Source organism: Tachypleus tridentatus, chromosome 3, assembly GCF_004210375.1.
Source record: "Tachypleus tridentatus isolate NWPU-2018 chromosome 3, ASM421037v1, whole genome shotgun sequence".
NCBI classification, from domain to species: Eukaryota; Metazoa; Arthropoda; class Merostomata; order Xiphosura; family Limulidae; genus Tachypleus; species Tachypleus tridentatus.
The window spans coordinates 95400248-95416972 of NC_134827.1; the positions used below are offsets into that span (position 1 = coordinate 95400248).

Consider the following 16725-nt stretch of genomic DNA (forward strand, 5'->3'; position numbering starts at 1 on the left):
TCACTAATGGTGCACATGTAAAAATTAACTGACGTATTAATAAAACTATTTGAGATTGGCTGCAAAATGTTGACAAATAATATGGTTGTATTTCCTTAGGTATTTATATATTAAAGTTTAAAGTAGGAAAAATAATTTTGGGTAATCGTCTATAATCAGAACTTTAGGGATCATGCTAACTGTAAAATAGGTTTAGTTTTATCTTTTATAATTATATATTTCTTCAACTGAAAATTAGATATTATGGCTGTTTTCTGTACCATTGAAGCCCAAAAAAATTGAGATATTGAGATTGGTGGATTCTGTCCACCATGTCCACCAGGATTAGTAGAAACGTCAGATGTGACACCTGTTATCATAAATATTTGGTTTTGACTTTCAGGTTCGTCTCCAGTGAAAACAAAATTAAGTGATTTATTTACTTACTGATAAAGAATGGGCAGATGAACACTTATAAATGTTGTTACATTAACGCAATTCTTGCAAAAGAGCAAGAGACTGCAAACATCTATTATTATAAACAAAGGGATCACAAACTGAAATTTATTTGACTTCTTGAATAAACAACTATTATACCCTTGTGTACTATTAAAAGGCCATAAACATCAAATAAATAAATAATGAATTTGTTCCCTACAGAAAAACAAAAGTTAGGGGTAACGTGTGAACAGGAAATTAAGAAAACACATTAAAGTAAGATTTTGAAACTCCTGTGTACTTTTAAATGAGGAGATGTACACCATGACTCAAACCATCAAAGGTCAGCTTATACACAACACATAAAAAAATAACATTTAGAAGTGTACAAATGTAATGTCAGAAAAACACTTAGGTCTTAATAAAATATGATAAAAACCCTGCAGCCCAAATATTTTTAGAAAGTGGACTTTTCTTCTTGAGGGTCAAATTTCAAACAATAATATTCAAAGATCTAACTTTAGTTCCTAGATACAAATATGGAACTGCAGTTAGTAAGTTTAACAATTAACAGTCAGCAGAAAATTAACGTGAAATTCAATAACTACAGAATTTCACTGATTCCTTATACCAGGGGCATGAAACAAATTTACCTTATGAACCACACTCGTGAGTGAGCGACAGTTTGCAGACCAGGTCACTGACTTCTGCTTAACAATTCAGACATCTGTATTCTCAAGATGACTGGTATGGGTAGTAGCACTTTAATAAAATAAAGTACAGAATAATGTTTCAACCTTCTTAGGTCATCTTCAGGTTGACAAAGAGAGTTTGTAACAGACCGTTGCCAGGTCTACGTCTTAGGGATGGGAACAGTAAGTTAAAAAAAAAAAACCTCTTTGTTTACCTGCAGATGACCTAAGAAGGTTGAAACATTGTTCGGTACTTTATTTTATTAAAGTGCTACTACCTATATCAGCTGTCTTGAGAATACATTTTTACTTCAAGTAGGTTTCTCTTCATCACAAACTCAGACACTTATTGGGATATACACAGACTAGTCATTAACTTGTGTCACTAGTTCAAAGCCATAACATCATATAAAGATGCTAACTTTATTATATGATGTGGTTGAGACAAATTAAAGAAAATTAGTACACACCCTGTAAAGCCAGTTAAAATGCTTCCATGGACCAAATGGTTGATGTCCCTGTTTTACACTATGTGATATCAAAAATGAATTATCATGCATTAACTATTTTTAAAATGTACAAAATACAAACAGTTTAGTACAGACTCACCTCTTTACTTGTATTTTCACTTTTATTTTAGATATAATGATCACAAATCAAACTGATTATGAACTGCAGAAATGTTTTAATCAAACAAAACTGTCAAGAGATTTGTTTGCTTGTACACAATTTTAAACAAATACCACATCTCAAGTTCCATTACGAAGATGATACATTTCAAGAGATTTGTTTGCTTGTACACAATTGTAAACAAATACCTTGTCTCAAGTTCCATTACAAAGATGATATATTTCAAGAGATTTGTTTGCTTGTACACAATTGTAAACAAATACCATATCTCAAGTTCCATTACAAAGATGATATATTTCAAGAGATTTGTTTGCTTGTACACAATTGTAAACAAATACCTTGTCTCAAGTTCCATTACAAAGATGATGTATATTAGGTGTAACCAAACAAAGAAAAGACTATAAAATGTATTAACTGGTGATGTATCATGATTTATGGTGGGAACAGAAACAAAATGAACAATACTGATAATACTACAGCATTTTTCTCTCTATCTCCTTCATCATGACACTGGGAACGTACGTTGTTCAACACTGGGAATGTACACTGTTCAACACTGGGAACGTACGTTGTTCAACACTGGGAACGTACGTTGTTCAACACTGGGAACGTACGTTGTTCAACACTGGGAACGTACGTTGTTCAACACTGGGAACGTACACTGTTCAACACTGGGAACGTACACTGTTCAACACTGGGAACGTACACTGTTCAACACTGGGAACGTACACTGTTCAACACTGGGAACGTACACTGTTCAACACTGGGAACGTACACTGTTCAACACTGGGAACGTACACTGTTCAACACTGGGAACGTACACTGTTCAACACTGGGAACGTACACTGTTCAACTATATTTTTAAAAAGAATGAATTAAGTTTTTAGCAAACTTTACTGAGGTTAAAATAACTTACCTTTTCTTTTCCAATGGCTTCACACTGAAGTCTACCCAATTCTTCATAACATTCTCTTAAAGTTCTATTCTCTTTAGCAATACAGGAAGCCCACTTCCTGGCTTCCTTACTCAAGCAAAGACTTGCATTGTTCTCAGTTGAAATCTTGGTCACCTAAGGAATTCAAAATATACAATTGAAGAGGGAAATGTAGCATAAGTCTTAAAGTACACAGACAATTTATTTATTATTACAATAGAAATTGGAGGACAGATGTCACTGAGAAGCTGAAATGAATTGGTGAAACAAAAAATAAACAAGTAACTATTTGTATTTGAAGGGATCTGTGAAGAAAAAAGAATATAGTCCTGGCAAAGTTGCTTTATCTGTGTTGAAAAAGCAAACTGGACTTCAGTATGAGGAAAATACACACTATGGACTGTGGACATAATGAAAATGACAATCTTATAGATTCATCCAAGTGTTTAGCAGGTTACATAATGCTCAGTTGATTGAAATAGATACCACATGGTGCACAGATGATACAAACGTGACATTTTCACTGTCTGTTCAATTGTATCAAGCCAGTAAAATTAAGTACAATGACTTAAATGCCTCTATACATAATTGAGATAATATTAATTGTTTAATATTTTCATACATGTGTGAGCTTTTCCATTACTCTTTCAGAAATAATTCACAAAGAAATTCAGGTTTGAATACATAAGCACATCTGCTATTTGTGAAAACGTTTATTCAAATCCATTAAATCCATCTTTTGCCAAAAAATAAAAATAACTAAAATTAATAAGTTATGTGTCAGAATCAGAGCATTTCAAATGCACAATTTATTTTGTTATATTAAACTTCTAAATCTTTTGCAGGTAAAATTAGTTTAAATCTTCAGGGTAAAATCTATGAACAGTCCAGCAACTTATAAGAGTTTAAAATTCACTTGTATCAATACCTTTTACTTTCCCCACAACGTTTTTCATGGATAAGAGTATTCTACAAAAATTAAAGAGTTGATAAGTTATTTGTCTGTGGAAAAGAGGATTATCTGACAATTATCCAATAAATATCCAAATCTTTCTTTGAAGAAAAGAATTCTCTGAACATTGTCAAATAAACATCCAAGTTCTCTAACAATCATCAAGCAAATATTTGAGTGCTCTGTAGAAAAGAATTATTTGACAATTGGAAAGTCAATATCTGAGTTCTCTGTGAAGAAGAGAATTCTGTGACAATTAGCACATACATACTTAAGTTCCCTTTGAAAATGAGAATTTTCTAGCAATTAGCAAGTGAGTATCCGAGTTATTTGTGGAGAATTGTCTGGCAATTAGCAAATAAATATCTGATTTCTCTGTGAAGAAGGGAATTATGTTACAATTAACACAAAAACATTTGAGCTCCCTTTGGAAAAGACAGCTCTCTGATAATTGGCAAGTAAATTAGAAACCAAAAACCTGTTAAAGGTTTAACTGTTACTTATGAGATTATAACTAGCAAGTGGAACTTATAAAACACAAATGATGAGTGAAACTAAATCAAAAACAACTTAGTAAAACTTTGTCAACATAATTTCTAAGGGTTCTTATTAGTTGTAAATTGTTAATAAATAATAACTTAGTGTGATTATGTAAACATAATTTCTAAATATTTTCAATACTGGAACACTATTTATAAAAGGATTTCACTCACTGTATCTCCATCACAAGGATCAAAACTATATTGGATTAACTTGGACAAAACTGGGTTGTCATTTAAAAAACAGTCCATTGTGTAGTTCTTCGTTACCTGAAACATATTAACTCAATAATTTAAAAACAACTTAATGGAACTGATAAACATACACTTCAGTCTGAGTAAAAACTAATAACCTGATGTGAGCTTCAACAATACTTATGTAATTTTAAAACTGTAATAAACAAATAATAATTTAAAACATTTAAGGTATGTAAAAACACCTTTTACATTGTTATAAGCTACATATTAAAAGTTTCTGGTATGCATACACCTAGTGAATTTTATTAAATGTTAAATAAAAATAACTAGAATTATTAGTTCTTACAAGATGCTTAAGGGTCATTAAGCATCTTAATGATGCTTAATGACCCAGAAAAAAGAGCTTTTCCCAGTTCATGTCATAGGTTTTTTTTTAAAAAAATTCAAGCAAAATCTTCATTTTGATTTATTCAGCCATGCAAAATCCTAAAGCTGTACTCCAAATAGTCTTTTTTAAATATGATTTTTTTTAAGGATTGCCACTCTGAATGGAAAGTCTGACCTTGTTTTTTTATTGCAAATCTGCAAACTGGAGCCTTTGTAAAACAATGTTGCCATTAAATTTATGAATACTGTTCTCTTGTAATGTATCCCAAGAGTAGGGCCAGCAATTTGTTCCATACCCATATCTCTGCAGCCAGTAACTCGTAGTGAGTGCCCACAGATGGCTACAAAGCCAATTTTCCTTTGTTTTTCTGAAATTCTACATTAAATTTTAACTTTAATTGCTCACAGAATGTTCGAATCTGAATGTATGAGTGATCTTTTTGCTTAAATGTTTTCAAAGAAATCTATGACACGAACTGGGAAGCCCTAGATGAGTTGGCATGGAATGATCCATAAGCACTGATCTTTCGTTTTAAAACTGTTCATAGAGTCCATAGGTATTTCTACAAGCTAGAATATTAATGTTCCATAAAGTAACTTTATAAGATAAAATAGTCATTCTACTGCATCCAAAAGTTACATAAATCAAAAACAAATGTTGTAGATTGATATATTATAAATTTCTAAATTAGAATATTCACATCAGTTTACTGTTTTATACAGATCACGTTTTTAAAGTACTGATTAAAATGTAGTCAGACAATTTTAATGAAGGATTCATTAACCCAGTCTTAAAACTTATTAAAATCACTGTATTTAAGTTTTCATTAAACGTTACTACAATCACTGTATTTAAGTTTTCATTAAGAGTTACTAAAAGCACTGTACAAGTTTTCATTCAATGTTACTACAACCACTGTATTTAAGTTTTCATTCAATGTTACTACAACCACTGTATTTAAGTTTTCATTAAGAGTTACTACAACCACTGTATTTAAGTTTTCATTAAAAGTTACTACAACCACTGTATTTAAGTTTTCATTAAAAGTTACTACAATCACTGTATTTAAGTTTTCATTAAGAGTTACTAAAAGCACTGTACAAGTTTTCATTCAATGTTACTACAACCACTGTATTTAAGTTTTCATTCAATGTTACTACAACCACTGTATTTAAGTTTTCATTCAATGTTACTACAACCACTGTATTTATGTTTTCATTCAATGTTACTACAACCACTGTATTTAAGTTTTCATTCAATGTTACTACAACCACTGTATTTAAGTTTTCATTAAGAGTTACTGCAACCACTGTATTTAAGTTTTCATTCAATGTTACTACAACCACTGTATTTAAGTTTTCATTCAATGTTACTACAACCACTGTATTTAAGTTTTCATTAAAAGTTACTACAACCACTGTATTTAAGTTTTCATTAAGAGTTACTACAACCACTGTATTTAAGTTTTCATTAAAAGTTACTACAACCACTGTATTTAAGTTTTCATTCAATGTTACTACAACCACTGTATTTAAGTTTTCATTAAAAGTTACTACAACCACTGTATTTAAGTTTTCATTAAGAGTTACTACAACCACTGTATTTAAGTTTTCATTCAATGTTACTACAACCACTGTATTTAAGTTTTCATTAAAAGTTACTACAACCACTGTATTTAAGTTTTCATTAAGAGTTACTACAACCACTGTATTTAAGTTTTCATTCAATGTTACTACAACCACTGTATTTAAGTTTTCATTAAAAGTTACTACAATCACTGTATTTAAGTTTTCATTAAGAGTTACTAAAAGCACTGTACAAGTTTTCATTCAATGTTACTACAACCACTGTATTTAAATTTTCATTCAATGTTACTACAACCACTGTATTTAAGTTTTCATTCAATGTTACTACAACCACTGTATTTAAGTTTTCATTCAATGTTACTACAACCACTGTATTTAAGTTTTCATTAAGAGTTACTACAACCACTGTATTTAAGTTTTCATTAAAAGTTACTACAACCACTGTATTTAAGTTTTCATTCAATGTTACTACAACCACTGTATTTAAGTTTTCATTCAATGTTACTACAACCACTGTATTTAAGTTTTCATTAAAAGTTACTACAATCACTGTATTTAAGTTTTCATTAAGAGTTACTAAAAGCACTGTACAAGTTTTCATTCAATGTTACTACAACCACTGTATTTAAGTTTTCATTCAATGTTACTACAACCACTGTATTTAAGTTTTCATTAAGAGTTACTACAACCACTGTATTTAAGTTTTCATTAAAAGTTACTACAATCACTGTATTTAAGTTTTCATTAAGAGTTACTAAAAGCACTGTACAAGTTTTCATTCAATGTTACTACAACCACTGTATTTAAGTTTTCATTCAATGTTACTACAACCACTGTATTTAAGTTTTCATTCAATGTTACTACAACCACTGTATTTAAGTTTTCATTCAATGTTACTACAACCACTGTATTTAAGTTTTCATTAAGAGTTACTGCAACCACTGTATTTAAGTTTTCATTCAATGTTACTACAACCACTGTATTTAAGTTTTCATTCAATGTTACTACAACCACTGTATTTAAGTTTTCATTAAAAGTTACTACAACCACTGTATTTAAGTTTTCATTAAGAGTTACTACAACCACTGTATTTAAGTTTTCATTAAAAGTTACTACAACCACTGTATTTAAGTTTTCATTCAATGTTACTACAACCACTGTATTTAAGTTTTCATTAAAAGTTACTACAACCACTGTATTTAAGTTTTCATTAAGAGTTACTACAACCACTGTATTTAAGTTTTCATTCAATGTTACTACAACCACTGTATTTAAGTTTTCATTAAAAGTTACTACAACCACTGTATTTAAGTTTTCATTAAGAGTTACTACAACCACTGTATTTAAGTTTTCATTCAATGTTACTACAACCACTGTATTTAAGTTTTCATTAAAAGTTACTACAATCACTGTATTTAAGTTTTCATTAAGAGTTACTAAAAGCACTGTACAAGTTTTCATTCAATGTTACTACAACCACTGTATTTAAGTTTTCATTCAATGTTACTACAACCACTGTATTTAAGTTTTCATTCAATGTTACTACAACCACTGTATTTAAGTTTTCATTCAATGTTACTACAACCACTGTATTTAAGTTTTCATTAAGAGTTACTACAACCACTGTATTTAAGTTTTCATTAAAAGTTACTACAACCACTGTATTTAAGTTTTCATTCAATGTTACTACAACCACTGTATTTAAGTTTTCATTCAATGTTACTACAACCACTGTATTTAAGTTTTCATTAAAAGTTACTACAATCACTGTATTTAAGTTTTCATTAAGAGTTACTAAAAGCACTGTACAAGTTTTCATTCAATGTTACTACAACCACTGTATTTAAGTTTTCATTCAATGTTACTACAACCACTGTATTTAAGTTTTCATTCAATGTTACTACAACCACTGTATTTAAGTTTTCATTAAGAGTTACTACAACCACTGTATTTAAGTTTTCATTAAAAGTTACTACAACCACTGTATTTAAGTTTTCATTCAATGTTACTACAACCACTGTATTTAAGTTTTCATTAAAAGTTACTACAACCACTGTATTTAAGTTTTCATTAAGAGTTACTACAACCACTGTATTTAAGTTTTCATTCAATGTTACTACAACCACTGTATTTAAGTTTTCATTAAAAGTTACTACAACCACTGTATTTAAGTTTTCATTAAGAGTTACTACAACCACTGTATTTAAGTTTTCATTCAATGTTACTATAACCACTGTATTTAAGTTTTCATTAAAAGTTACTACAATCACTGTATTTAAGTTTTCATTAAGAGTTACTAAAAGCACTGTACAAGTTTTCATTCAATGTTACTACAACCACTGTATTTAAGTTTTCATTCAATGTTACTACAACCACTGTATTTAAGTTTTCATTCAATGTTACTACAACCACTGTATTTAAGTTTTCATTCAATGTTACTACAACCACTGTATTTAAGTTTTCATTAAGAGTTACTGCAACCACTGTATTTAAGTTTTCATTCAATGTTACTACAACCACTGTATTTAAGTTTTCATTAAAAGTTACTACAACCACTGTATTTAAGTTTTCATTAAGAGTTACTACAACCACTGTATTTAAGTTTTCATTCAATGTTACTACAACCACTGTATTTAAGTTTTCATTAAAGTTACTACAACCACTGTATTTAAGTTTTCATTAAGAGTTACTACAACCACTGTATTTAAGTTTTCATTCAATGTTACTACAACCACTGTATTTAAGTTTTCATTAAAAGTTACTACAATCACTGTATTTAAGTTTTCATTAAGAGTTACTACAACCACTGTATTTAAGTTTTCATTCAATGTTACTACAACCACTGTATTTAAGTTTTCATTAAAAGTTACTACAATCACTGTATTTAAGTTTTCATTAAGAGTTACTAAAAGCACTGTACAAGTTTTCATTCAATGTTACTACAACCACTGTATTTAAGTTTTCATTCAATGTTACTACAACCACTGTATTTAAGTTTTCATTAAGAGTTACTACAACCACTGTATTTAAGTTTTCATTCAATGTTACTACAACCACTGTATTTAAGTTTTCATTAAAAGTTACTACAACCACTGTATTTAAGTTTTCATTAAGAGTTACTACAACCACTGTATTTAAGTTTTCATTCAATGTTACTACAACCACTGTATTTAAGTTTTCATTAAAAGTTACTACAATCACTGTATTTAAGTTTTCATTAAGAGTTACTAAAAGCACTGTACAAGTTTTCATTCAATGTTACTACAACCACTGTATTTAAGTTTTCATTAAGAGTTACTACAACCACTGTATTTAAGTTTTCATTCAATGTTACTACAACCACTGTATTTAAGTTTTCATTAAAAGTTACTACAACCACTGTATTTAAGTTTTCATTCAATGTTACTACAACCACTGTATTTAAGTTTTCATTAAAGTTACTACAACCACTGTATTTAAGTTTTCATTAAGAGTTACTACAACCACTGTATTTAAGTTTTCATTCAATGTTACTACAACCACTGTATTTAAGTTTTCATTAAAAGTTACTACAATCACTGTATTTAAGTTCTCATTAAGAGTTACTAAAAGCACTGTACAAGTTTTCATTCAATGTTACTACAACCACTGTATTTAAGTTTTCATTAAAAGTTACTACAACCACTGTATTTAAGTTTTCATTAAGAGTTACTACAACCACTGTATTTAAGTTTTCATTCAATGTTACTACAACCACTGTATTTAAGTTTTCATTAAAAGTTACTACAATCACTGTATTTAAGTTTTCATTAAGAGTTACTAAAAGCACTGTACAAGTTTTCATTCAATGTTACTACAACCACTGTATTTAAGTTTTCATTAAAAGTTACTACAATTACTGTATTTAAGTTTTAATTTCATGCTAAACTGTATTAAAATTAAAACTACTTAAGCTGCAGTCAAACTATTTATTTAACCAATACATTATCTTATGCCTTTTTCATAGTAAGTTGCATACTAGAACTTAACATAAAAGTGTTAATGTTACTTTTTACATTACCTTATTTGCTACATTACTTAAAAGGTAAACTACAATCCTTACACTTTCTGCTTCACTCTGTAAGTAAGAGAATGACGACTGCCACGTAGCACAAGTAAGAAGCTCAGATTGACAAACCAGTTGGACGTATTCTTTGATTTTATCATATATGTTACAGTCCAGGTTCTGCAGAAAGTGTAAAAAATTATAAGGCAAAGACAGAGGTAGTACAATAAATAAACTTATTGACTACATCATTATAACTTAGTTTCAGTTAGGTGGTTAATCTTCTTCCATACTTTTTGCTTGATGTTTTTTTTTCCCTATTCAACTTCTGAAAAAGCACTTACAAGGGAAAAGATATGTCTGAGGATTTAATAAAATACAAAGATAATAGGTTTTTACCTTATCATTTTCAACCACAATTTACACCTACCACTTCCTTCAAAAGGTGAACAATGCAAAAAACAAGGCTTAACACTGAACTAGTTAAAAAGTGATAGTCTGGAAAGACACATGGTAAAAGCACATTACTCAGACAAGTTTACTGTCATTCACAATGTGAAAGGTCTAGAAATGGCACATCTTTTGGCATTGGATCCTAAAAACAACTGATTATGAACCTTCTACAATCACAACTTACAGTGTTTTCTGAACCACAGTTTTGATCTTGATGTAAAAATGTCTCCTTAGACAGGGCTAACTACAATATTACAATATGAATGTTTACATAAAATTTTTCACTAAAGATCCTTCAGTAATGAAGTGTTCCTACGTTCCACTTCAGTAACGAAGTGTTACTACATTCTACTTTAGTAATGACATGTTACTACGTTCTACTTTAGTAATGAAGTGCTACTACGTTCTACTTCAGTAATGAAGTGTTACTACATCCTATTTCAGTAATGAAGTGTTACTACATTCTACTTTAGTAATGACATGTTACTACATTCTACTTTAGTAATGACATGTTACTACATTCTACTTTAGTAATGACATGTTACTACATTCTACTTTAGTAATGAAGTGTTACTACGTTCCACTTCAGTAATGAAGTGTTACTACGTTCTACTTCAGTAATGAATTGTTACTACATTCTACTTCAGTAATGAATTGTTACTACATTCTACTTTAGTAATGACATGTTACTACGTTCCACTTCAGTAATGAAGTGTTACTACGTTCCACTTCAGTAATGAAGTGTTACTACGTTCTACTTCAGTAATGTATTGTTACTACATTCTACTTCAGTAATGAATTGTTACTACATTCTACTTCAGTAATGACATGTTACTACATTCTACTTTAGTAATGAAGTGTTACTACATTCTACTTTAGTAATGAAGTGTTACTACATTCTACTTTAGTAATGAAGTGTTACTACATTCTACTTCATTAATGAATTGTTACTACGTTCTACTTCAGTAATGACATGTTACTACATTCTACTTTAGTAATGAAGTGTTACTACATTCTACTTCAGTAATGTAGTGTTACTACATTCTACTTTAGTAATGAAGTGTTACTACAATCTACTCACTCTAAGTTGTTTATCTTTTTCTGCTATTTAATATTTACTTTAACATCTAATTTATTATGTGACATAGTTTCTAGTATTCTATTAAAACTAGAAAGTTATTAATTTAGCCAAAGGACTTCCTCAGACACCTCTAACACCGAAAATATAAATGTGACTCGGGGTCTAGAAGAATGTTGCTCAACCTTTTCCAATATCATTCTTTCCTCCAAGTTTTTCACAACAGCTCACTTACCCCAGTTCAAAGAAAGACAAAAAATCACTAAACTAAAATGTTAAAATCTTTATTATGACTTAAATATATTTCCAACTACAACTAGACTGAATACAACATAAAATAAATGTACTTATCAAGCTATAAGTAGAATAAGTAATAATAATAATAATAATAATAATAACTGAAGACTATTTTGCTCATGAATAGGTTTTATAATTAATAATACTGATTCACCCCTTGAGTAGCACTGGTCTAGAAAGTGGACCACGTTTCAGTCATATTCTTCTTTATCTAACATTCTATGTTAACCTGAAGATGACCCTAAGAAGGTCAAAACATTGCTCTACACTTTACTGTAATTGAAGTTCTAATACCCATACCAGCCATCTTGAGAATACAAGTCTTATGTATTTTACCTGTTAAAATCCTCAGTGTAAAGAACTGGTCAAAAAAACCATTAAATTAAATCACTCACAGGGAATCCAGCAGTAATTAGATGGATTAACTGTAGTACTGATGATGTATTTATTTATCTGCGTGTGAGTTGTGTGTTATTATGGATCCTATAAGCAAGGAAGTCATGGATCTACATGCAATTTGTTGCATAAATAGTTTAGAAAAAGTTAGAAAAACGTATTTAAAAATCCAATTTATATTTGTATTAATAAATGTGAAGATTGAGTAATATGGCAAAAAATCTGCATAAAAGAAAATTCTGGGCATCTGTTTATATATTTATAATTTTTAGTTGTAAAAGTAAGGGCCTTTTAGAATGTTGGAATGCATCCAAAACTCCTAGCTATGACCATGCAGGTATTATACATATCATAAAATATATGTAGATGTGAACAGTTAAGATAATTTTTTATTCAACCTTTACCTGCATAAGATCTTTGAGGTCAACTTCATAGAATCTGGACAAATGAGCATTAGTAGCCACAAGGGAAAGAATGTAGTCATTACGAGCTTTAGTGGCTTGAATGTCACAAGCATCCTTCTTTGATGAAAGCTGTAAAAATATAATTAATTTAAACTTCAAACATATTACATGAAACTACTGAATATTAAAATATTAAAAAAAATAATATTAAATATGGAGTTTAACAGTGTTTAACAAGCAATTATACAAATTTTACTGAAATTTGAAACTGTAAATAAAATACACTTACTTTAAGATTGTTTTTCTGTGAAGATGAAAATGTCTGAAAAAATTTTCCTTTTTTTTTCTTTAACCTGAAACAACAAGATCATTATTCAGAAGTAATAAAAATAAACACCAATCATGCTCCCACACTGACCCAAGGGAAGGATGTTTCCCATAATCCTTTAAAACAACCAACTTTATTCTAATTTCACCATGTATACAGATTCTTTTATATGTTGCTATAATATGACAATTACATGTCTATTTCTTCACATAAAAAAAACAATCCTATGTAAAAACATATAGACCCTACTTGTTAGATTGAAAACATCACATAAGCTCTGGTTACTTCATATATATGCTTCAAACTCTCTAACCAATACAGGTATAGTAGCTGAGCATTATTCCAAATGGCACTTTTGAAACACCACTGCAGCATGACACACACATACACAGACTTTATTATTGAATACACAATTTCTGTTTGACAAATTAACATACTTTGTACCTAATAGATAAAAACAAATGAGTACCTCTTTATCTGTTCAATATGACTTGACTAAATAAAAATCACTGAAATTACATTTACAGGTATAAATTAATAAACCATGTAATATCACATTTCCTAAATTCTTATGTATATGTAATGACAAAATATAAATCTATGAGGATTTCTCGTTAATATTTTGTTACAAAACAATATTTAGAAAATAATAGTGGGGAAGCTCAATCACAAATATATCCATGGTGTAAAAACTGTTTGTGACATCCAAATATTTTATAATAAAAGCATTTCTAAATATTTTGATCTATGTACTCACATAAGTCAAAAATAAAATCTACACAAAATTAAAAATTATAATTACTTCTCTCCTGCTTCATGAGCCATGTGTTGTTCTTCAGTGTAGAGTTTCTTGGCTTTGTCAGCTTCTTGTGCACTCTGTTGTAACTCCTCGTGCATTTTCCGAATGTCATCAAAACACTAAACAGTGAAACATTATGGTCAGCAAACAACATTGTAGTTTTCTTGATGAAAAACCACATAACAGACTCTCTTTTGCTAAAATTGTAACTAAGACTTCACCAGTGTGGATTGAGATAAGTAGGTGCTTTGTGATACTAAGGCACATCATATGCTTTCTACCTGCTTAAGTTGTGTAGAAATTTTAAGATGTTTTAACCCTTAAGTGGCAGCCATCATCAATTGGTGTCTTCCTAGAAAAAGGTGGCCATCATCAATTTATTTCGTGTTTTGCAGTCAGTACAGTTACCAATAATTGATGATACAAGCTAAAAACATTCATTAGGAAACCTCTCAAACTGCACTAACTGTACCCACTCAAAGCATTGCATCCAAGTTATTTTTTCAGTGTAAGTCATGGAGCAGAAAAGGAAGGATACATCAGCTAAGGGAACAAAACAAAAATGTTTCTCAACAAAAGACAAAACTGAAGTATTAACATGTGATAATTATTACAATAAAGAAGAAAACTTTTCAATCATTAAATTCAATTGTTTCAAGCTCTGAACAGATTTGGATAGTGAATCAGAATCCATTGGCTCTCAATAAGTAAGGTGTCATCATTTTGATACAATTATTCATTCTTTTAACAGTAGAAACACTGGACTCACAGATAAATTTAGGCTCCCAGATGAAAAGAATATGATTTTTTTTACTGCTATACTTGACTATAGTATAATGAGCCATAAAGTGCAAGAAACAAACAGATATCGAGTTTTGTAAATCATTGTATTTCAAATAAAGTGAAAGTAACACTCTCTTTACTTCACGAAGTAAGAAGTGGGAAGATACGACTGTTGAGGAAATGTACACTTTTTGTTATGCTTATGTCACATGTGAAAAAGCATGTGTTGGCTGATTATTAGAAGAATGATCCCCTTACAGGAACTCCAGTTCTTCCAAAATACATTACTCTAGATTAATTCAAGGAGATTCTTAGATATTTGCACTGTGGATGTAACAAAGAACTGCATGCAAATGATCAATTATGGAGAAGTGTTTACAATGGTGAAAAATAAAGCTAAGGAATCTTTTTCTCCATTTAAAAAAGTAGTTACTGATGAATCTTTGATCCTTTTCAAGGGCCACATTGTTTTCAAGCAATACATTCCAAGCAAACGCCATAGACTTAGAAAAAAAATAAAAAAATTTGAATTACGTGATTGTGAGACAGGAATTGCAATAGATATGATAATCTATCCTGCAAGTGATGTAGATGTCCCCAAAGATCCCTGATTAGGATTTTCAGGATCAGTTGTCAAGCAATTGATGAAAGACTACCTTGGAAAAGGTCATATATTATATATTGATAATTATTATACAAGTCTGAAATTATGCAACCTTTTCTTTGAAAATAAGACTTTTTTGTAAAACAGTTAGAACTAATCAGAAGAACATGCCTAAATTTGCACCTCTGAAGAAGAGAGATGTTAAGACCAAGCAGCAAGGCAATGTTTTAGAACTTCAATGGAAAGACAATACAGTACATAAAGGTGAAATGAAATATAGTGGAAAGGATAATAACACAACTAAACAACCCATAACCAAACCTGATATGGTTTTAGATTATACTATAAAAACATGAGGCTAGTTAACAAGAGTGACAGGCAAACTGGACAAATTGATTGTCTTCATAAATATGTGAAGTGATAAAAGAATCTCTTTCTTCACCTAATTGATATCTCAATTTTAAATATTATAACATGTATCTAGAAAACACTGTCAAGAAGTCATCATTGAGACAGTTTAGTTACAATGTAATTTACCAATAACACTGCACATCAATTTGTTTGAAAAGTTTTGCTTCCTGAAAAGTTTTTGCTGATTGTGACAGGTACCTGGTGGGTATGCACAAATATAGGTTTGGTTCTGCTTCATCACGTAGGAACTCTGAGAAATAGACAGTTAACTGCTTACCGGCAATAATGTATTTAATTGCATTTATGTTTCTAATATGCTATTAAGTTCAACATAATTAAAAGTGTTTTGCTCCTGATTTTCGTTTGTATTCAATGTCTGGTGCATCACGTTGCAGTGTCCAACAATAGTCAGCAAGCATTGATGGATTCCAGTTGCCCTGATATCGTTTTTTCATTGTAGCAAAACTGAAGATTACGATGAAATGGTATGTGATGGGCAAATTTGGATGTGATTTTCGTGATCAGTGGCCAAAAATCTATAAGGAACACCCAACAGTGTTCAAGAAGCAAAAATTTGTTGTGCAGTGTTATCGAAAAGGTACAAAAGGGTGACAAAACCTTTCCCAGAAAGACATAGCCTTACTGTTCTTGATAGATCTATTGGAAAAGAAGTATTTTCTGGGCACTTTTTAAAAAGCATTCCATCTTCAAGAGCTAGAAAAATTGGACAAAGACAATGTCACATATATATGCATACAACAAGAAAAGAAAAGAAGCAAAAGATGGTGACCACCCGGTGTAAAGAATGCAGA

At 30.1% G+C, this 16725-nt stretch overlaps 1 protein-coding gene across 5 annotated transcripts in view; it reads right to left on the bottom strand.

Moving 5' to 3' along the window:
• LOC143247508 (F-BAR and double SH3 domains protein 2-like) overlaps window positions 1-16725 on the bottom strand; it is a 102578-nt gene that overhangs the window by 43977 nt on the left and 41876 nt on the right. For all 5 annotated transcript variants that reach the window (XR_013026592.1, XM_076495751.1, XM_076495752.1 and 2 more), the window contains 6 exons: window positions 14119-14234; window positions 13278-13341; window positions 12989-13117; window positions 10418-10540; window positions 4339-4434; window positions 2656-2808 (listed from right to left, as the gene is read on the bottom strand). Coding sequence is in view for 4 of the 5 variants with exons in the window: in XM_076495751.1 (XP_076351866.1) it covers window positions 2656-2808; window positions 4339-4434; window positions 10418-10540; window positions 12989-13117; window positions 13278-13341; window positions 14119-14234 (681 nt within the window). In the remaining variant the exon portion in view is untranslated. The remainder of the gene's footprint in view (window positions 1-2655; window positions 2809-4338; window positions 4435-10417; window positions 10541-12988; window positions 13118-13277; window positions 13342-14118; window positions 14235-16725) is intronic.